Source organism: Gossypium raimondii, chromosome 1 (assembly GCF_025698545.1).
Source record: "Gossypium raimondii isolate GPD5lz chromosome 1, ASM2569854v1, whole genome shotgun sequence".
NCBI classification, from domain to species: domain Eukaryota; kingdom Viridiplantae; phylum Streptophyta; class Magnoliopsida; order Malvales; family Malvaceae; genus Gossypium; species Gossypium raimondii.
Window position 1 is genome coordinate 39984130 of NC_068565.1, and position 23773 is coordinate 40007902.

Consider the following 23773-nt stretch of genomic DNA (forward strand, 5'->3'; position numbering starts at 1 on the left):
CAGCGAGAGAAGCAGAGGCAAGCAGAAAATATGACGAACTCCAACTACAGCTTCAGAATATGATGAAGATGTTTCAGCAATCGCAGAATCCACCATCTTAGATGTTTGTTTTCTTATTGTGAGAATATTTTAACAATATAACTTTTGAATATAATATATTTTGTTATTTCATTTATTAATTTATATCATATATATATTTCTTTCATTGGATTTGAAGTATCATTTAAATTTACAGTTTTTGGTTGGATTTGATGTTATAGGAAATTATGTTGACAACTCGGGTTATGTATGAATGAAAATGGGTTGGTAAAAATCTGCTAAAGCTAGTGGCATTTGTGGAGAAAGCGCCGCTAAAGGTCATTTCTTTAGTGCCGTTTGTGGGAAAAGCGTCGTTAAATGTCATGTTCTATAGCGGTATTTTTGTGAGAAACGCTGCTAAAGGTCATGTTCTATAGTGGCATTTTTCCACATAAACACCGCAAAATTTAGCGCCGTTATCTATAGCGGCGTTTTTTGTGGCGCTTATCAAAACGTCGCAAACTGTTTTAACGGCACTTATATGCGCCGCTATAAGCCCAAAAAGATGCCACTAAAAACCGGTTTTGTAGATAATATTATTATTTTTGGTAAATAAACTTTTTAGTTGGGGAAAAGCCCAAGAAACTAGAGACATTTCAATGAAGAAGTTTACAAAACTAACGTATTTTAATAGGGCAATAATAATACCAAAAGAGAAGCATTTCATCCATGTGAACAGCAAAGCCATGCAGATTTTGTTTCTTTTAATTTGTCAGTTCTATCATTTTATCATCCACAAAGAATTTCAATAAACTATAAATCTGAATCTTAAATAGTTAGATACCAAATTGCCAACGCACAGTTTACATAATTTGGGAATAAAGATATTCGAATATTATAAGACAATGAGAACAGCGCTGCATCCTTTCACTTCTGCAGAAGATTACAACTAGAATTTCCAGTCCAAATTAAAATCGTAGGATGTAAGTTTTTAAAATTTTCTGCATTAATCAACAAGGTTAAGCCCGAAATCTTTGTTGACATTCTAAGCTAAAATTATAAGGCGTTTACTCAAAAGAAAGAGTATACATTACCCTTAAAATTTACCATCCCCAACATGGAAATCAACAAAAACCACTCAGTTTTTTTCATTGCCACTCCTACTGATTGACAACAACTTACTGAACATTTTTTTAGGTCCCGTAGGTAAAGCACAGAAAGCCTTGAACTTAGAAGATCTTCCCAATCCATCCGGATTCATATCATACTCATCCAAATCATCTTCAGCAAGCTTCATCCTTAGTGTCGAAGTTCTAGACTTGGGTGATTTAAGGCCTGAGACGCTCCATTGATCATCACCTCGAATGCTAGTAGTAGTGCTTAAGGTCCTAGGAGGTCTCGATGGATCAATGTTGTGTGCAGCTAAAAGTGCCTTAATGTTGCTAGGGAGCTCAGCTACTTTGCCCCCCACCGTAGCAGCTCGAGCTTGCTCAAAGAAGAGAACTTGTACCACCACTCTAAGAGGAAGTTTTTCATTTTGTGCAGCATGCATGCAGGCCTCAACAGAGAGCTTTTTGCAGTCAAGAATGCGACACAACTTTTTCCTTTCGCTCTTGTTTAGGTCCGGGTGTGCCTGCATATACAAAATCACAAGTACAATAAGCACTTGTAAATCAAGAACATGATAAGAACTACTGAAAAACGAGGCCAAGAAACCAGTTTTTATTTACCTTGAGATAAATGTCAATAGCTCGGTAGAGATCATCGTGGTCAAGTCGTGAGAAATCCGGAATTTTCTCAGCTATTGCAATGAATTTGGACAGAGGTAAGTTTATGTCTCTAGCAATCTCTTGAAGATAGCCATCCATGATTTTGGCAACTTTTAGTTTGGAACTGTGTGATGCTGAAGAAGACCTCCTATTTTCTTGAAACTCGAAATCAATATTCTCAGCCGAACGGGACCTTCTTCTCCTTTCAAACCCCAGCCGAGATCTGGGAGGGCTGGTTGGAGGACTCTGTCCTTGTAACATGAATTCTTCCAATATGGTGAGGACAATGTCAACGTCATAAAGGGTGTCGCTCGAGTATGATAGAGAGGGTATTAACAGATCACTAACTCTTGCCTCCTCTAACTGAAGCGCTACTCTTCTAGCCAGTTCCATCTTTGAAGAAGATGAAGCATTAAGAATGTTGGCTGCTTTCAAGAGCTTAAGCAGAAAACTGCAAGAAACATCGCCTTTATCTGACGGGATTAAACTCACTATTGATTCCAACAGCAGCCGGTGCTTTGAAGAAACCTCGCCAGTTGAGTCTGAATCCGAGTCCGATGTAGCTCCTTGGTTAGCCTTCACTTGTCGTGAAATGTTTGGCAGCCATCGAGATGCATATATTTGCAATGCTTGTCCAATGAGATTAGTGGGTATTTTCCCACCAGATTTAATAGCTATCATGGCTCTCCAATAGAGGTCTATACCTAACTCAGCCATGTCCTCAGCCCACCAACCTTTGGTTGTCGATTTATGCCGCTGGCTCTCGGCTCCATTACAAGATATATCATCCCTAACCCTTCTCGAATGACTATGCGACAAGCTCACCTTCGAAGGGTGTGTTAAAACTTTTGATGCAATTGATTCAATGCATCTGCTCGTAATTCCAAGGTCTTCAGACCATAAGGGAAATGCTTTGGTGCTTTGTAATGTCACGATAGAGTCTCTCCACCCTTGCAAGATGCAGGAGTTGAAGAAAACTTCGAGCTTGTAAATCAAGTTCCCCTTCTCAACATCTTCAGTCATCTGCAAATACTCGGCTGCACATTGTGCAGCTACAATGTTATACGCACTGAGAGTGATTGTGATACCATAACAGAACTTAGCACAAAGCTCGAACGCCTCGATTCCACCAGGGAAATCAGGTAATTGGATTATTTGGTGTTGTGACCTTTCAGGGGATTCACAGCATATTCTTTGCAACCTCAAGCACTTTGACAACAGAGGAAACTGCAAAGTAAAACGAATTTGTAAAACTAAAAAAAAAATAAAGAAACCAATAATTCAATTTAACCCACATCAAGAAATAATTTTACCTTGTGAAGCAGATATTTACATCCTTTTACTTCAATTATAAGGTCACTAGAGACTTCGGAAGAAACAGTCCTGCATCAACAAAAGAACTTTCATGGTATCTTCCCCAAGAAAATCGAAACTTACATCTATCTTTAATCGGTTCATACCTTACAGACTCGGCAGAGTAGAAGGTGTCAGGCCGAGATCCGAGTTTCATAAACTTCATGACTGAATTTTGGTATTGTTTATTTCTTTGTTCCTTGGCCCTTTGTATTCACCTTAACAAGATGAAATGATAGAACCCTGTCTTTAGGTGCACCGAAAGTCATAAAAAGCTCCTTCTCCAACAGCAATCAAAAGAAGTTCTCCGGACAACCCAACAGACAAGACCACCCAGTTCCTGTACGAGAATTTCCTAACTAAGCAAACCCCCAACTAGAAACCACCCAAAGGAAAAGACCTTATACTTCAGAAAGCTAATAAAACAAATAAACTGTTATGCAATTATACTGGAAGAGAGGACATCCAAGAAGAAAGGAGTAACTAGTGTTTTTGTTGTGAGTATAATACTCTCTCTCTCTCTCTCTCTCTGTTTTATACAGAACGCAATAGTGACAAAAGCCCAGAACTTCAAATAATCCAAAATAAAGAAGTGCCCGAGAGCTTTCAGTCAAATCCCATACTGCATCTGATTTTGATATGCAAAACAAAGAATCAAAGCCATTGCAATCCTATCAAAGATCAAGTATTGCATGGTAGTAAAAAAAAAAAGCACCATAGCAACTCTCTCAGTGACTTGCACAATTGTTGAGTTCAACTCTACGCAGTCAAACAAAGCATGGTTTTTGGACAACAAACTGAATATCTAACGATTTTGAAACTCTGCCAATCCGAAAAATTCAACCAGAACTTATATGAAAATTATGCTCTCTTTTTTGTTTTCCCCTTCTTTTCTTGTGTAAAATATATATTTAACTCTCTTTTTTTTTTACATCGAAAAGAATATATGGTTTGAAGGCTTGAGGGTTGAAGGGGATTTTGCCGATGAGTCTTATGACCATGCCATGCCAGCGTGCAATGAGAAAGGCAGCACCCACGTGCTTAGCCTGTGCCCACTTGCGCCCCTCTCACTCATCATTGCTACTCCATTTATTATTTACACAAACATTTATTTAGTCAAACACTAGTTTATACGCCTTTCAATATGTTACAAAAAGTTTCTGTATGGTGAACAAAAGAATACAGAAAATGAAGGTAAAGGGCAAAGCTAAAAGGAATAGGATATATGTATCGCTATCATAGTTTCCTTCAACTTTACCCTCACCTACGGCTTTGAAACTTTGCAGATAATATCCTATAATAACGGGCCGCAGCTGAAAGTTTGAAACTGCCATTGTGTTCTCACTAGAATGGTGATATCCGTATTGTAGTGGGCAAGATCACATGGTGGATTAAAACCCAGTCCTCGTGTAGGTTCGACCACTGTCCAGTAAAGATCGAGACCTGGGGTCTGTCTTGGCTCGATCGATGCCTGCCCCAAGACAGGGCATCTTTGCTGATCTTGAAATTTCCTGAGAAAGCTAAGGATAATTTGCGAAATTTTGTGGCTTTTGAGATGGGGTAAAGGCTTTGGGGGCATAAATTGATGTCAACCCCACGTTAGATAATGGATGATCCATTGAACCAAAAATACTGTAATGGTCCTTCTCTGTGCTACCCAACGGGGTGGCCAACAGCAGACAAGCCCCTCCTTAGTCTTGCCGTCTTGGGGGCCATGGGGGTGGGACCCTTGTACCCCCCACTTACTCAATTGGAAACCCTTTACAGTTTGGACTCAGAAGGGGTTGAATTTTGGAGCTTTTAGTCTTGCCGTCTCATTAAATTCCTGTTGAAAATCTGAATTCCATGAAATAAAATAGGGATTAAAAATGGATAGATTGGACTAATTGAAGGGAGACGTACGCTTGTTAGGTCGTTGATAGGCACAACATCTAAGGGATTAGATGTGAGAATCTCATAATTGATGCCTAGTGGTGGGCAGAAGGTGGGATCCCTCCAGCCCCAGTGCATCAGTTGTCCATTTGTTCTTTCAGGGATTTGCTTTGGGAAATCAAGTAACCTGCAGATTTCACGAAAAAAAATCAAAGCAAAAATAAAAAATGTCATTCACACGAAATCAGAGCAGAATATACACTGAATCCAATGTTTATATATTATCTTCATGCTTGAAGGTATCAAAGGTGTTCGTTCCACCAAAGAGAGATTGGATCATTTAATAAAGCCAGTCCCACAATTTACAGTTCTTTTTGACATTTATTGAAGTATAGTAGCAGAAAATCATAAAACCGAACACCATCAGTACCAAACTGCCATTGAGTTTGATATTTACCTAACGACATGTAAATTAAACAAGGAATGAAGAGGGGCCTGAAACATTGAAATGTCGCAGCGATTAGCGCGGTTTCTTTAGGGTTGTTAGAATGGTAAAATTTTCGTACAGATTTATCATCTTAAATAATTAAGAATAAAAATTAGATATCAAATTTATTCATATCTTAAAATCTTCAAGTTTTTTTTTAGATATTTTAAATTAACACACTATTTTAAAGAAAGTGGTTCTTTTTTGAAAATAAAATATTAGAAAAGTTAATTATATGTAATTTAGTTATTATAATCTAATATATAACTATTGAATATTAAGCTTCTACCGACACATTGCTCCCATTTCCGGTTCGCAACAAGAGACTCATATCATGTAGATTTTTCGTTTCCATTAACCTCTAAAAAAATAAAAACATAGTTAGTAGATCCCAATGACCTAGTGGTCTATTGAATCTGTCGCTAAATAAGTTTTAATAACTAAGAGTTCCCTACATTTTCCCTTAGAGGTAGGTAATCCTTCTACTCTTTATAGTCAATCTTGAAGTGTTCTTTCTTATTGCAAAAGAAACCTTTAGACTCAGATGAGTCTTTAGGCTTCCTAGGCTTCTTTCTTTTTACTTTAGCCAAACACTGTTGGATCCGGCGCCTTAAGTGCAGTATTTTTGTCAATATACACTTGTAAATTTTTCAAATAGATTGGTTAATAAAACAAATTTATTGATTACATTAATATACTTTGTATAATTGTCCTCACATGGTTTTTGCACGTAAATTAAAATGGAAGCAAATGTTGCTTATTGGTTGTCTAAATGTTTAACTAATACTAAGCGGTATTACGTAGTTGGATCGTAGCACGAAAATACAACTTCTATTACTAGACGAACCTAAACATGTCCTTAGTTTAATAAAAAATGAGCAAATCGATTAAAAGACTAATATGTCGTCTATCAAGTCCAATTGGGGAGATGCCTTATCTTGGGCATCGAAGTGGATGACTCCTAGAGATAGAAAGATATATGTAACTAACTGGACTAATAGTACATGGGACGTGACCCAAGCAAAATAAATCCTAAATCTGTTTATGGATGTATTAACTTATTACGTTCAGAGTGTCGCATACCTAAATCCTGAGTGGATGACGGGATATGTATGTGTGACTTATACACTTTGATGTAAGTAAAACCCTGAGATCAAATAGATAAGAAACCGAAAGCTGGTACGTTGGATGTATGACTTTTATAGTATGTATCGTTACTCATAACAGTGGAATTCATAGCCCAAAACATGGGTAAATGATATCATCTCATTGGCATTACATGGTTGGTGAAAAGTAAATGTAATCATGGGTCGTCCGTCTTTATAATGGATGACATGATCACTATTTGATAATGATTAACTTTTCATGAAGGAAGATGTAATGGTTATCATGAGATAAACTAGGATCATATTGGGAGAATAAATATTATCCCAAAGAGATTAAGGATATTCTATGAGGATAACACACTTATGACAAGGACATTGGATTAGTATTGAGTAGTTATTTTCGTAATGGTATGTTGTTGGGAAGAGCTTAGTCACGATACTATAGTGGAATGACTTCGTGACTAAATGAATTAATAATTAATAGGTGAAAAGCCGAAACTTAATTATAAATCATTTGAGCCTCAACTACATATGTCCAATCAATCCCTCCACTAGCTCATTGAAACCAAAAATAAATTGCGTGTTTGAATAGAAATGAACAGAATGAATAGAAAAAGAGAAATGGGAAACATTCAGGAGTGATTATAGTTTTCTTCGAAATGGAGAAATAGAACCATTTGGAAATGAATATAGGTTTCCAAAAATGGAAATGGAAATGATCCATTTGCAATCCTATATGGATTATTTAAAAAATAATCGGAAGAATGAGTTTATATTTTTGGACCCTTTTGAAGCCCGAAAATGAAAATAAATCATTCAGTCATAGTAAACATGTTGAGTTATGAAACATTGAACATATTTTCTCGAAAATTTACTAGGGGCAAAATCATCAAAAATTTACAATAAGTAAAATCATCAAAGTTTTACTGGGGGTAAAATAGGGATGAGAAAATTATTTTATAAATAAATATTAAATTTTATTTTAGGAAATAGAAAAACTGAATCAAGTTGGATCACATTACAGAGTATTGGGTCAAAAATGCTCAAGAAGTACTTGTAATTGGACTCGATGTGAGAGAGGCCCAAAAACCCCTAATGGGCCTGAAGGGGGCGGCAACCCTAGTAGGAATACTAGGGTGTGTTGTCCACCCTAGTCCTATTCTAAGTAGGATATTGCTTTTCTATTTGAAATAAACCATTACAACTCAACAAGGATTCTACCTTCTCTTCCTATAAATAGATGGCACCAATAGTTATTAACACAATTTTGTGAGATTGTTATGCTGTTGAAAAATAGAGATAATTTTTTCTCAACTATTACATATATTTTTCCAGAATAAAAATTCTACCAGTTTTTATTAAGAAGAGGGAATTTTTGTTTTCACCCCAAAAAGAGAGAACTTTTTCTAATTTTGTGTTTCGATTCAATTGATTCGAGCTCACACTCGAAGCAGTTCGTGGTACGAGTATAGCAGAGAAGATCATTTGTTGAAAGCTGAGAACAATGAACGTCTGTTAAGCTGAAAACACAAGTACGAATTTGGTTAAGGTTTATTGGTAATAAATATCACAAATTAGGTTTAATTTCAAAATTTTAATTTTTCACTGTTCCAGAAAACTATTTTCAAACCTGGATTTTTCAAACAATTGGTATCAGAACGTCAGGTTGTGTTATGCATGGTGTAAACCGAGACCAAATCTCTCTCTTCATCTTGTTTGATTAATATTTGATAAGATATGAAATTCTTGTAATTATTTGCATGTTTAGGGAATGTATGTGAATGAATATAATATCATATATATTTGTTATATAATAATTATTTTTTACCAAGTTTGTGGTTTTTAGGAAATAGACCGTGGACTATCATCTCCACATAGGATTAATTTTTATTTATAGAATTCTTATGAGTCGAAAACGGACATAGGATATAAATGTGATTTTTTCAAAAAAGAGTACATGATGAGGAGAAGATGGAGCGATGGTGGTCAAAGGCACAAGGAATGCCTAGTGGCGAAAAACTATGTAGTTTTTTTGCATTTATTTTTTTAGAAATAGAACCATGGAAATCTTAACTGGCAATTCTATTTTATTACCTATCTCTTTATATATCTCTTCAATAGTTATTTATGATATAATTGTGATATATATGTATGAGATGATCCACAATTGATCTATTAAATATAAGAAGTGTGGTAATGAGAAAATACATGTATTGTATTGTTCCATTCATTTCTTTAAGTTATTCGATTACTGTGAAATGTGTGGTAAAGAGAATGTGCATGTCTAGGATTGAATCTAGCAAGGAAAGACTTGGTTTTTAAGTGGTCAAATACGACTCACGTCCCTTCTTGGGAACCTACCTGGTGTACTATTCAAATTCACTTTTTCAATTTTTCCCTTAAAAGAAAAACTGTAAAGTATCAAAATTGTTTGATTGACTCTTGTGAATAATTGAATGTGAATATTATAAAATTTTCATAGCATGTCATGCATATATGAATGAGATAAGCATGTCATGTAGTTTAGGAAAGAATGGCACATGTACTTTTCATGTATATATTAATCATTCATGATTGAAACCGAAAATTAAAAACCTTGCATGTTTTTAAAATATTGAGTGGGAGTAAGTCTCTAAACAAGACCTATGACCTTTATCAATGATCTATTGTGATGACATGACAAGTACACTACCCCACGGTAGGATTTCTATGTAGATTTCACTGAAGAGATTTCCTAAAAGTAAGAAGATTTCTCTTGTGATCAAATGATAATTAGACTGGCCATTGTGGTGGGAATTATCATACGATGGGTCAAGAAATTTTATCTTCAAAAGAGGACAACTAGTAAAAGATTGCTACTCGGTGAAATTGTCCCACGATGACTCATTTGTGGTGCATGATGCGATAGGTGTTGAGTTAATGGTTATACACTCAAGATCTTCTAGTTAAGTAACTCCCCACGATGCTTTACTTAGTTAGAATGATGGCCAAACGTTACATAGCTATTAGTACGTGTGAATGCTTAAGGAGACAGAAATTCATTTTCTTACTAGTTGGTCATGATCACCCTATGGTGGCTTGAACAATGGGTGTGGGAATTATCATTACAACGACTTAGAAATGTTTTCAAGGTTTAATGTAAGATGCATACATCATCTTAATGCATATTGTAATGTTGCAAAATATTTTCAAACATTTGCTTAATACAAATATATTAATATATGAATGTTTTATTTTCAGTTCGAGAATGGCACCAACTCCTTTATTGAACATACTCACTAAAAGGAATGGAAAAGGAACTTGATAAGCTATGAGAAACTGAAAACAATTCTTGATACTAAGTTCCCTCCCGCTACTCAAGCTGAGGCTAGAAAATGCTGGGAAGCGTCTGGTGAGATAGCTCATTGCTATATGCTAGCAAGCATGACCAACATTCTGTATAGGAAACTAAAGAGTTATAAGACTGCTAAAGTGATTCTAGATATGCTAGAAGACATGTTTAGAGGCCAAGCTACCTTGGCTCAACAGTTTGATATAACTAGTTTGGTTAATGCCCAACAAAAGCCCGACACTCCGGTCAAAGACCATATGATCACTCTTATAAGCTACTTTGCTGAGGCCGCGGACAATGAGGCTAATTTGGACTAGAGCACTCAAATTTAGATGGTGCTAAAAAACTTATCCAAGGATTTTGTTGGTTTTTGGGCCACATATAACCTTGGCAATAAAAAATTCACGCTTACACAACTCATGAGGAGTTACAATTCTATGAGTTGATGTTGAACGATGATCAGTTGATTCGAAAAGTAGAAGCAAATATATTTGTCGCTTCTTTTTAAATAGGGAAGTGAAAGCGTGTTAAGAAAAGCAAAACTAAGGTCTTTGGGCCACCACAAGTGGAAAGGAAGAAAACTAGAAAGTCAAAAGGCTTATCTAAGTCAAAATGCTTCTTTTGCAGCAAGAAAATGCACTTCAAGGAAAACTGTAAAGAATGGAAAGAATACCTAACTATCAAAGGCAAAGGTATGAAACTCTTGATAGAAGATTGTTTAGTGGAAGACTCAATAGACCACTAGATCAATGATTCAGGAGCCACTAATCATGTTTTTGTTTCTCTATAGGGGTTCAAGGAGATGAAAGATCATACAGATAAGAGCTTATCATTGTGGATCAGGAACGAGACAATTGTGGAAGTTAAAGTAGTGGGAGATTGATAACTCTTGAAAAGAGTTATATTTCACACCTTTAAACTGAAGTATTTGCTTGTAATTAAGAAAATATGTTTGCATTTTAGACTTATTATTAGAGCATTACATACTAAAGCTTGGATTGTGTTTCAATTAGAAATTTATGTTAATTTTAATTACTGAAAAAAGGTTTCGTAGTATTTTATCATAGGTGCAGGTATGATGAAAGAAAAGAGAAGTAGGAAAAAAGAAATAGGAAAAGAGAACAAAAGATGTGAAACATTACCATGGCAAATGATGGGATAGATTGCCAACAAAAATTCCATGGCAATTCCAAAAAGATGACACAGCACTCAATCCACGTCACTCTTAGCCAGCTATACATGTACTAGATAAATCACCCTAAAAAGAGGAGTAAAAAATGTGTGCTGAGAGGGACAGATCTACCTTATAAAAGAAAGAGAGAAAAGAAAAAAATAGACACACGAATTATGAGGATAAAAAGAAAAAAATAGAGCAGTTACTCTCTTTGCAACAGAATCCAGTTGAGTAATTCAGAAGAGAAAGAAGGAGCAGCTAACAAAGGGAAATCACAGACACGAAGAAGAGGAAGAGAAATCTGCCTTGGGTTTTGTATAGAATTTGGATAAGAAGTTAGAGTGCCTCAAGAACTTCCTGTAATTCTGCCTTTATTCTATTTCCTTGGTGTTGAATTCTGTGATTTGTGAAACTTAAAATATATTGATGAATGATCTTGTTTTGGATTTCATTTCCCAGCATATGAGCTAATTATTCGAGTTGGAATTATTTGAGTGAATATTGAATTAACTATAATGCCCACGATATGCTTATGATTTAATTTACTGTTTCATTCGATTCTTGTTTATTTGGAATGCATGCAAGCTCTAGACATAGTTGATTGCATGTTACGAACTTGGTTGATTCTCCAAGCTTAAGAAACCATGGCTATTCGATTTTAACATGAAAAATTAATGACGGTGATAATTTCATGTTTTGTTTTTGTTTATTTAATGATTATTTACCTTTTTAACCTTTAAAATCAACTAAAATTTCATTAAAAACCAAACTAGATTGTTCATTTAATTTATATGAGGTCTAATTACCTTATTGGCCCTCCCATATTTAATAATTAATCCATTTGATCATCTAATTGCAATAAGTAACAAGTTTTGCACATTTTTCAATTTAGTCATTTTTCATTAATTAACTACCTAAATGTTAAAATTTATTGACCAAATTTTAACACGAATCTAATGACTCCATAAATATACTATAAATAATATTTATGGGTCAACATGAAAGAAATTTTTGGTCCCGAAACCATTGTTCTGTCACTACTAAAAAATAGGTTGTTAACACCAGTACACCTGAAGTATGCATATCTAGGAGATAACAACACATTCCAAGTAGTCATATATGCTGAGTTAATACCAGAACAAGAGGGTCAATTATTGGAAGTCTTGAGGAAATCTAAGAAAGCTTTGGGATAGTCAGTTGTAGATATCAAAGGAATTAGTCTAACAGTTTGCATGCATACGATAATACTAGAGGATTGCCATGACAAATCTATTAAGAAACAAAGGAAATTGAATCCTATCATGAAGGAAATGGTAAAAAAGGAATCTTCAAATGTTTGGACGTTGGAATGATCTACCCAATTTTTGATAGTTCCTATGTGAGCCCTATGTAGTATGTACCAAAAAAAAAGGGTGTCACTGTGGTCACCAATAATAACAACAAACTTATTCCCACTCGTACTATCACAAGATGAAGGATTTACATGGATTATTGGAAGCTCAACAAGGCCACCAAGAAGGACCATTTCCCTTTGCCATTTATCGATCAAATGTTGGATAGACTAGCAGGGAAAGCCTTTTATTGTTTTCTTGATGGATGTTCAAGATACAATCAAATTGCCATAGTGCCTGCTGATCAGGAGAAGACTACATTTACTTGTCCGTATGGAACTTTTGCATTTTGAAGGATGCCATTTGGGTCATGCAATGCCTTTGTAACTTGCCAGCGTTCCATGATGGTTATATTTTCGGACATGGTAGAGAAATTATTAGAAGTATTTATGGATGATTTCTTAGTATTTGGTGATACATTTGAAGACTATTTGTGAAATCTATAATTAGTCCTTTGTTGATGTCAAGAAACCAATCTTGTGCTAAACTAGGAAAAATGCCACTTCATGGTCTGTGAGGGCATTGTTCTATGACATAAGATTTCGCACTAGGGAATTACCGTTGGCAAAGTGAAAATTGAGGTTATTAACAAATTTCCATCACCTATGCCAGTGAAAGGTATCCAAAGCTTCCTCGGCCGTGTAGGATTCCATCGTCGATTTATCAAAGATTTTTCCAAAATATCCAAACCTCTTTGTACATTATTGGAACAAAATAGATCCTTTAATTTTGATGGGCCATGCTTGCAAGCATTTGAGGAAATGAAGAAGCAATTAGTCACAGCACTAATAATCACTGCACCAGATTAGACCTTACCGTTCGAATCAATGTGTAATGCAAGTGACTTTGCGGTAGGAGCAGTCTTTGGAAAAAGAAAAGCCAAGGTATTTCATGTTATATACTATGCCAGTCGTACGCTGACAGATTCGCAATTAAATTACACCACCACTGAGAAGTTGTTAGCTGTAGTATTTGCCTTTGACAAGGTCAGAGCTTATCTCGTAGGCACTAGAGTCATGGTGTAAACAGATTATTCTACTATCAAACACTTGGTGACCAAGAAAGATGCTAAACCCAAATTAATTCGATGGATATTGCTACTGTAAGAATTTGATCTAGAGATTAAAGATAGGAAGGGCACAAACAATCAAGTGGCTAATCATTTATCAAACCTGGAAGTAGGGAATGAAGATGGTAATATTCAGTTGATTAAAGATGAATTCCATGATAAGCATTTGCTAGTTGCCATTGTATTACCATGGTATGCTGACATTGTTAATTTTCTGGTCAGCGGATTGCTGCCACCCATGCTCTCTAGTCCTAGAAGAAAGAAATTCCTCCACAATTTTAAGTAGTACTACTGGGATAAGCCATTCTTATTCAAACAGTGTGCAGACCAGATAATTAGAAGATGTATTCTGGATGATGAAATCCAGAGTATTCTGCATCACTGTCATGAAGCACCATGTGGAGGCCACTTTCGGGGTATGCGAACTACTGCAAAAGTTTTCCAATCTAGTTTTTATTGGCTGACAATGTTTAAAGACACTCATGAATTCTGTAAGGCATGTGTTATCAAAGGACTGGAAACCTATCTAGGAGATATGAAATTCCCTTGCAAAATATATTAGAAGTGGAACTCTTTGATGTGTCGGGAATTGATTTCATGGGGCCATTTTCACCCTCTTTGGGTAATATTTATATACTGGTTGCTGTTAACTACGTCTCCATGTGGGTTGAAGTTGCCGCTCTACCTACAAATGAAGCCAAATCAGTATTGAAATTTCTTCATAAAAATATTTTTACTCGGTTTGGTATACCTTGTGCATTAATCAGTGATGAAGGTTCCCACTTCGATTGCCAATTAGTTGTTAATGCTCTTAATAGATATGGTGTGTGACATAAAATTGCCATGGCATTTCATTTCTAGACGAATAGACAAGAAGAAATCTTTAATAGTCAACCCCAACCGAAAAGATTGGTCGGCAAAACCAGATGAAACTTTGTGGGCATATCGAACAACTTTCAAAACATCATTGGGTATGTCACATTTCCAGCTAGTTTATGGTAAACCATGCCACTTGCCCATTGAACTGGAACACAATGTAATATTCTAAAAATTACTACTGTAATACCTAGAAAATTACTACAGTAAGAAACTAGGTATCATTGATATAGTAAAATAAGGAAATAAAGTGACAAAAAGAGAAATTTTAAGTTATGGCAACATTAGGAAGTATATTATGATATTTTAATTCAAGAAAGGATTAAATCGCAAAAGTGAGAAAAGTTTTGTTGATTAAGAGTAAATATTCAAAATTTGAGGGGGTAAAGTGTAACTATGAAAATTTGAAGGACCAATGGTGCAAATATTTTAAGGGTGAAATAATCTAGAAACTAAGGAAAATGGATGAATTAGGACTAAATTGAAAAGGTGAAAAATTTTGAGGGACTAAATCGTAATTTTACCAAATTAAGTGATGACTCAAGGATGAAATTTTTAAAGATTATAAAGGGGAAAATGATCAATTAGAAGGGATAGACATCTAGAAGGCAATGATGATGTTGCAGATATTTTAGATTAATTGAATAAATAAATATTAGTTTATTAATATTTTAATTTGATTTTTAAATAATATTTTATTATTTTATTATTATTTTATTTAGTATATATATAAGAAAACGAAGATGAATAATCACCATTCCACCATTTTTCCCATGCACCAACGTGAGAAGAAGAGAGAAAAAAAGAAAGTTTTGCTTTCTTTACAATTTGGTCCTTCCACCAAAAATTCACCATTTTCACTTAGAAATCAAAAGAATTTCCATATCCATCAAAAGAGAAAGATAACAAGAAGACTATGGGGGGCTAGAATATCAAGTTAGATTGAAGAAAGAGAAGCTGGAGGAGAGAGAAAATCAAGTTAAAGGTTGAAACTAATAGGATAAGGTAAGAACATCAAGATTTCAATATATTTTTAAGTTTGATATTATTGAAAAAGCATAGAAATGATGTTATAGTAGAGTTTTCTTATATAAGGTCTTATGTTCTTGACGATTAGTGAAGGGAAATAAGTGAAAGTGATGAGAAATATTATAGAGAAAGGCAATAAGGAGTTATAAACTTAGTAATCAATATCTTGCACTAAAATAGTTTTGGATAGCAATGAGGTTAAATTTGAAAAATCACCATAAATTGTGGAGATCGAATTAGAGGATGAAAAAATATGAAATTAAATATTATTGAGTCTAGTTTCTCATATAAGAAATGATGTAAGTAATGGAATTGTAAATCATGAGATATAATAAATTTTGTGAGACAATGTCAGAATGAATTTGGGTTCCCCTATTCTGACTTTGGAAAATCATAAAAAATTTGAGAAAAATATTTAGGGGCTTAAATTTATATTATTAAATACTTAATGGGTATATCTTTAATAGAAACAACGGTAACATCATCCAAATCCCGTGCGAGCAGATAATTAATTTTCAGTGAAAAAGGGTTGAAACTGTCAGATAGCAGAACATGGATGACTTTAAAGAATAAACTGCACTTATTGGCTAAACCATAAGTTCTTAAAATTTTATGGTAAGAAGATATATGAGTCTAGTTTCATATAAATTTAGCGTATCTTAATTCGGAGTTCTGTAGCTCAAGATGTAAATAATTTAGTGACTATGAGTCAAGTGGATATCTTTGAATGAACATATAAATAAATAGTGAAATTATAGATAATGTTATATATAAGTGTGTTATATACATTAAGGATGTGGAATGGAGAGGAGGAGGAGGAAAATATATAATTATTCAACTAGCATCAGTTTTCATTTAAAATGGCTAATTTGCATGTTTTAGGTTTAGGGACTAAATTGAATAAAAGTAAAATTTTAAGGGTAAATTTTAAAATGTAAAAAGTGACCAAATTGCATGAAATTAATTTTTTGATTATTTAAATTAATAATTTGAATGAAATATTAATTTAGATCAAGATTGGATAGAAATTGAGGAAAATAAAAATTACCAAAATGTCCCTAAATTTTGGTATTTCTGCAATTTAGCCTGGTAAGTTCGTATGAACTATATTCTGTATAATTTTAATTAAAGTGAGTGTTATTTGGTGATGAATATTATATAAACATGTGTTTTATTATTGGAATTGAATTATTATTGGTAATATGTATAATTATTAGATGCATTGAAATGATTATCGGAAGCTCGATTGGATTGGAAGCTTGTCGAAGATATATCACACTACCCATTGGTTTTATCAGTAATTTTGGATGATTTGATTTTGGTTATAATGGCATGAATAATTTAAATTGGCCAACGTTAGCTCATTAATGTTTTGATTTTGATTGGTTATAAATATGAATGCTTGATGAAATGAAATGTCTGTAAATTGATTTGTAAACTCCGGTAATGCTCTATAACCCTATTCTGGCGATGGGTACGGGTTAGGGGTGTTACACACAAGGCATTCTAGGCAATCAAAAAACTCCATATGGATTGGAAATCTACAAGAAATAATGGCTTATTGGAGCCGAATCAGATGGATGAATTTTAAACTCAAGCTTATGAAAATGCCAAGCTATATAAGAAAAGACCAAACGATGACATGACAGCAAAATTTTTCCACGACAATTTATTCCTGGATAGCAAATCTTACTTTTCAATTCCAGGCTTAAATTGTTTCCTGGCAAATTAAAGTCTCGGTGGGCCTATTCGAAGTTGTTCAGGTATATCCTCATGGAGCAGTAAATGTCAAAGACAAACAAAATGGGTCAACCTTCAAAGTCAATGGCCAACTGTTAAAGCATTACTTTGGCACTTATATACTTTGGTATAAAACTTCTATCATTTTTTCAAACTGATTAATATTATTTGTTTTCACAATTTATTTAATTATTTAGTTTTTAATCTCGTTATTGTAGTTGAGTCAATAAATTTCATTAACTTCTATTTTCTTTTTGTCCAGGTAAATATGGCCTAGGTTTTTCGACCTTAACTACACTCATTTTATTAGTCATTTTTTAATTTCTTCAATTTACTCAATATTACAATTTTTCCCGCTTAAATATTTATTGTTACTGTTGTCAGACCATGATTAAGGCCTAATCTTATCCCCACATCACATATTCTTTACCTTTAAGTTTTTACCCTAGCCGGTTTAGTTTCTTCTTCACTGTTACCTTCATCCTATTTCTCTACTACTTTGCTCACTATTTTCTTTCAAACTTTTAAAAGTCTTACCTTTTTCATTCTTACAGTTATCATCTTCATTATCATAGCTCAACAAGCACCATCCACTTCCACTATTGCACAGCTGCGTACATTCTTCAGCGAGGCAGCGGAAACTAAGTACCACCAAAACATTTCAAAATGACCTCTGTGCATCAACTTCATTCATTAGGACATGTTGGTGTGTTGGAGAGTGTTTAGCCTTGTGCTACACTTATGAGACATGTTAAGGACTAATTGAGTCATTCTAAGGCATTATATGGGGTTCTGATTATCCAACATGAATGAACAAGTGAATAAGAATGTGATTTTCTAAATACTACGTTTTTACTAAGTTATTTGATTGTAAGAAATTGTGAACCAGACTTCACACAAGTATTGCGAATCCTAGTTCGTAACTGTGCAATCTTGCCTAAGTTTCTAGTTAACTTATGTTTTATGCTTATTATGTGGGTATTACTATTCCTGTATGTTCACTAAGTTCGCAAGAACTCACACACTCTTTCCTAAACATTGCAGGTAAGCAAATTGCAAGTTGAGTTGCCACAAGATGAGTGATCCAAGTGAAGTATACATGTTAGAAGGGTAGAGCAAGTGAACCCTGGACCATAAAGGCAATATGGGATAATCTATTTGGGCTTATAGATATAAATCTAATGACTTAGCAAAGTTATTAAGAGAACCCCAAGTAGACAATAGGCAAACCTTTATGTGAAACTTTACTTGTTAAAGTATGTGAAGCCTTATTTGTTGCGAGCTGTGACTAAATAAAAATTGGTTAAGTGTTTTTAACTTCATGATATCTTGCTGTATGTGAGTAACTTATGCATATATTTCATATTTACATAGTGGTGTGATGGAGGTTAGGTTAGGATTTAATAGAGAGTCACTGTGATGGTTAATGTGGCGTTCCATATCTCAGGCTCGGCAATTAGACTAGGTATGGGGTGTTACATTTGGTTATATCAAAGCTACCTAGGTTAGGTGTAACACCCCTTACCCGAGACCGTTGTTGGAGTCGAGCACGAGGCATTAACTGACTTAACTTACTAATTCAGAGCATAAAGCTTAGTAAGTTTACAGACAAATAAATAACAACATTTATCATAAATAATTATACTCATAAATTACCATCAAGTATCATGGTCTTTGCTTCTTCTTTACTTACTCTTTTACTTGTTTACTTACTTGCTTACTTAAATAACTCATGATTATAAATTATTCCTCTATTGCTGAAATTTCTTTCTGAACTGATAACTGAGATATTCTTAACTCTTATAACTCACCTGAATCTATTTATTATGCTTTTACCTGAACTTTCATGTAACATAATCTATTTACTAGCCCGTTGAACCACTTGGAATACTAAGGATACTCGGGTCTTCTGTATGATAATAACATGCCAAAGCCATGTCCCAGACATGGTCTTACAGGGGATGTTTCCTATACTACCAATGTCATATCCCAGATCTGGTCTTACATGGGAGTTCTCATATCGGTGCCTATGCCATGTCCCAGACATGGTCTTACGGGGGACCTCTCATCTCGGTGCCAACGCTATGTCCCAGACATGGTCTTACGTTGGACCTCTTATAACCTCAATAATGCCAATGTCATGTCCCAGACATAGTCTTACATGGGATCTCATTCCCTTAAGACATTTGTATCCGGTACATTCCTAATGTTTCAACGGGACTTTTTAACATTGATTCTCTGTCATCTCATACTTGAGTCAACATTAAATAATCTCATGAAATACGTACATAATTGCTGAAAAATAAAAACATTAATAATAATTATTGAAATATTGCATTTATTTACCGTAAACTTACCTCGGTACAAAATACGATCAAATCTAGCAACTTAGTCCTCAACCGGGACGAAAATCCCTAAAGAGAGAGAAATGTAACATCCCGAAATAACGCCTAAACGAAACGGTGGTTGCGAAACCATGAATTTGAGATAAAAAAGTTTATTGTGATTAATTTTTATGATTTACCGATTGATTGGATGCACATGTTAGAATACCGAGAAGAAATTTTAGCGATTGCATGTCTGAATTGCATATTAGGGTTTAATTGCAAAAGTGGGTAAATATGAGCTTTAGATGATAAAGGATTTAATTGAAGTGCATAATTGAAGTAGAGATCCTTAAATGGTAATTAGACCATTAGATTTTCATGGACAAAAATGGGCATGCATAGATAAAAATAACTAAAGTTTTAATGAAGGGCATTTTAGTCATTTGGTAATAAAAAGAATTAAAAGGGAAAAAGATGGCAAAATGTGCTCATCTTCTTCCATAGGGTCGAAACTTCAAGGGCACCATAGCTAGGGTTTCTTCACTTTCTTAAGCTCATAATAAGTGCATCCAATCCCTGTTTTTAATATTTTTTACGTTTTTAGAGTCCTCGTAGCTCGATTTAGCTTATTCTACCATTAATTCATGTTAGGGTTCATATTTGGAAAAATACCCATAGGTGAAATGTGTTTATTTTGATGTTTTATGGTAGAATATGAAGCTTGAAATTATGTTAAACAACTTTTGCTAGGCGATTTTAAGTGAAAACGAGTAAAACGACATAATCGGTAAAAATACTTAATGTTCATAAGTAAATGTTAGAGTGCGAATTTGATGTTGCCATAGAAGGAAAAGATGTTCAGCATATCATAAAACATAATAATAAGGTATGAAGTTTAATTTTCGAGATTTGGGATAAAAGTTTAAATATGCAAAAGTTTAAGGGCAAAATCATAATTTTACCAAAGTTTGAGTCAATGACTGTTTTGATGAATGTGAGTATTAAGTAAGCTAAATTTTCTATTATAGATCAAGAGGAACGAAATCCAGAGTTAGACCGAGGAAAGAAAAAGGTTGAGGACTAAGTTGCTAGATTTGACCGTATTTTGTACCGAGGTAAGTTTACAGTAAATAAATGCAATATTTCAATAATTATTATTAATGTTATTATTTTCCAGCAATTATGTATTTATTTCATGAGATTATTTAATGTTGACTCAAGTATGAGATGACAGATAATCAGTGTTAAAAAGTCTCGTTGAAACATTAGGAATGTATCGGATACAAATGTCTTAAGGGAATGAGATCCCATGTAAGACCATGTCTAGGACATGGCATTGGCATTATTGAGGTTATGAGAAGTCCCACGTAAGACCATGTCTGGGACATTGCTTGGCACCGTAAGACCATGTTTGGACATGGTATGGGCACCGATATTAGAACTCCTATATAAGACCATATAAAGTTACTTGGGATTTCTTTCAGGAGGAGTTCCGTAAAAAGTATATCAGTCAGAGATTTATTGACTAGAAAAGAAAAGAGTTCTTTGAGTTAAAGTAGGGTAAGAAGACTGTAACCAAGTGTGAACGTGAATTTTCAGACTCAGCAATTATGCTCGAGAGTGTGTATCTACAGAGGCTATCATGTGTAAAAGATTTGAGGATGGGCTCAATGATGATATCCGACTGTCAGTTGGCGATCTAGAGATAAAAGAGTTTGTTATTCTAGTTGAAAGAGCCTGTAAGGTAGAGGAGTTGTTAAAAGAAAAAGAAAAGGGCAAAGCTGAAATTGAGGTTCAAGACACGAAGAAAAGGCAGATGAGCAGATCATTTCAGTCTACATCCAAGAGGCCTAAAGAGTTCTCTATTAGATCAAATTTTTTAGCTGGGTATCCTAGCCGAAACAGAGGTAGAAGATTTGTAGGTTTAAGAGCTCAGACTACTACAGTCGCAAGTATGGGTAGTACTCGACCACCTAAACCAGAGTGTGCTCAATGTGGTAGATGTCATCTCGATGAGTGTTGAGCAAATGAAAATTCTTGTTTTAGATGTGATGTACTAGATCATTTTATTCGGGATTGTCCCAAAATAGTTAAAAGAGAAGTAATACCGAGTGCAAGATCGGGAAATGCTTCCACTAGAGGTAGACCATAGAGGAATCTGAAAGTTGGAGCAAGTAACAGGGGTACTTACGTCTAGAGACTCAGCAGCTAGACCAGATGCTAGAGCACCCGCAAAGACTTATGCTATTCGCGCTTGCGAAGAGGCATCAACCCCCGATGTGATTACGGGTACATTTTCTCTCTATGATACTAGTGTTATTGCTTTGATTGATCTGGGTTCAACGCATTCCTATGTTTGCATGAGATTGATGCCTAATATGAACATGCCCATAAAATCTATCGAATTTGTGATTAAAGTATCAAATCCATTAGGCCAGTATGTATTAGTAGACAAAGTATGTCAAAATTTCCCTTGATGATTAGAGGTCACTATTTTCTGCCCGATCTTATGCTATTGCCATTTTATGAGTTTGATGTGATTCTTGGTATGGATTGGTTGACTGCCCATGATGTGATAGTGAATTGCGGAAAGAAATACATTGAGTTGAAATGTAGAAACAGTGATATTATCTAGGTTAATTCAGATGGGTCAGATAGTTCTCTTGCCATGATTTCTGTTATGTCTGCTTAGAAATGTTTGAGAAAAAGGTATAAAGCTTATCTTACTTTTGTATTGAATACTAAAGATCCAGAGTTGAAAATTGAATTAGTGCTAGTAGTTTGTGAGTTTTCCGACGTGTTTTCTGAAGAATTTCCAGGTTTGCCTCCTATTAGAGAAGTTGAGTTTGGTATTGAGTTGGTTCCAGGTACCACTCCCATTTTTATTGCTCCTTATAGAATGGCCTCGTTGGAATTGAAAGAATTGAAAGCTCAGTTGTAGGAATTAATTGATAAAGGTTTTGCAAGGCCTAGTTGTTCTTCGTGGGGCGCATCAGTGCTTTTTGTGAAAAAGAAAGACGGTTCGATGAGGTTGTGTATAGATTATCGGCAGCTTAACAAAGTAACAAAAAGGAATAAATATCCACTTCCTAGAATTGATGATCTGTTTGACCAATTGAAGGGAGCCACTGTGTTCTCCAAGATAAATTTGAGATTTGGTTACTATCAGTTGCGGGTTAAAGAGTCAGATGTTCCAAAGACTGCTTTTCGGACTAGGTATGATCACTATGAGTTTCTTGTGATGCCATTTGGCTTGACTAATGCTCCTGCCATATTCATGGATTTAATAAACTGAATCTTTCGGCTGTACTTGGACAAGTTTGTAGTTGTGTTTATTGATGATATTTTGATTTATTCTCTTGATGAGATTAAACATGCCGAACATTTGAGAACAATTTTACAGATTTTGAGAGATAATCAGTTGTATGCCAAGTTTAGTAAAAGTGAGTTCTGACTTCAAGAAGTCGGATTCCTTGGACACATTGTCTCAAGTGATGGTATTAAAGTTGATCCGAGTAAAATTTCAGCAATTGTTGAGTGGAAACCACCCAAAAATGTGTCAAAAGTTAGAAGTTTTCTTGGATTAGCTAGTTATTACAAACGATTTGTAAAGGGATTTTCCATGATAGCTACCCCGTTGACAAGGTTGTTGCAGAAAGGTGTCAAGTTTGAATGGACTGAGAAGTGTCAGTAGAGTTTTGACAAGTTAAATGCATTGTTGACTGAAGCTTCTGTTTTAGTACAGCCAGAACCGGGTAAAGAATTTGTGATTTACAGTGATGCATCCTTGAATGAATTAGGTTGTGTACTTATGTAGGAAGATAAAGTAATAGCATATGCTTCCAGACAGTTAAAACCCCTTGAGAAAAACTACCCGGCGCATGATTTAGAGCTAGCTGCCATTGTATTTGCGTTGAAAATCTGGAGACATCACTTGTACGATGAGAAGTGCTGAATATTCACTGACCATCCCTTGGACTATCTAAATTTGAAACCCTAACATACGTTACACGTACCTCAACTATGTGCCCAGCCATTACTTGGTCTAACACCATGTAATTGGTCTATTAATGTCAAGGAAACAGGAGGATTTTTTTTAACAAAGCGTTGATTGATATATACACACGTATATTTACAAATAGCGAAATATTGTATCAAAAAAAATCATCCATCAGTTGGAACAAATTCATCATTACTAGGATGTATGTTGAGAACTCCCATAATTTAGCTA

The 23773-nt window shown here is 34.7% G+C and overlaps 1 protein-coding gene across 1 annotated transcript; it reads right to left on the reverse strand.

Annotated features, from left to right (window-relative positions):
• Positions 1-889: 889 nt before the first annotated feature.
• LOC105785819 (BTB/POZ domain-containing protein At1g67900) lies at positions 890-4629 on the reverse strand. The gene is made up of 4 exons (XM_052633804.1): positions 3248-4629; positions 3101-3170; positions 1749-3014; positions 890-1651 (listed from the first exon to the last, which is right to left on the reverse strand). The coding sequence occupies exons 1-4, from the start codon at positions 3304-3306 to the stop codon at positions 1157-1159; spliced, it is 1890 nt and encodes a 629-aa protein (XP_052489764.1). The 5' UTR covers positions 3307-4629; the 3' UTR covers positions 890-1156.
• Positions 4630-23773: the final 19144 nt, after the last annotated feature.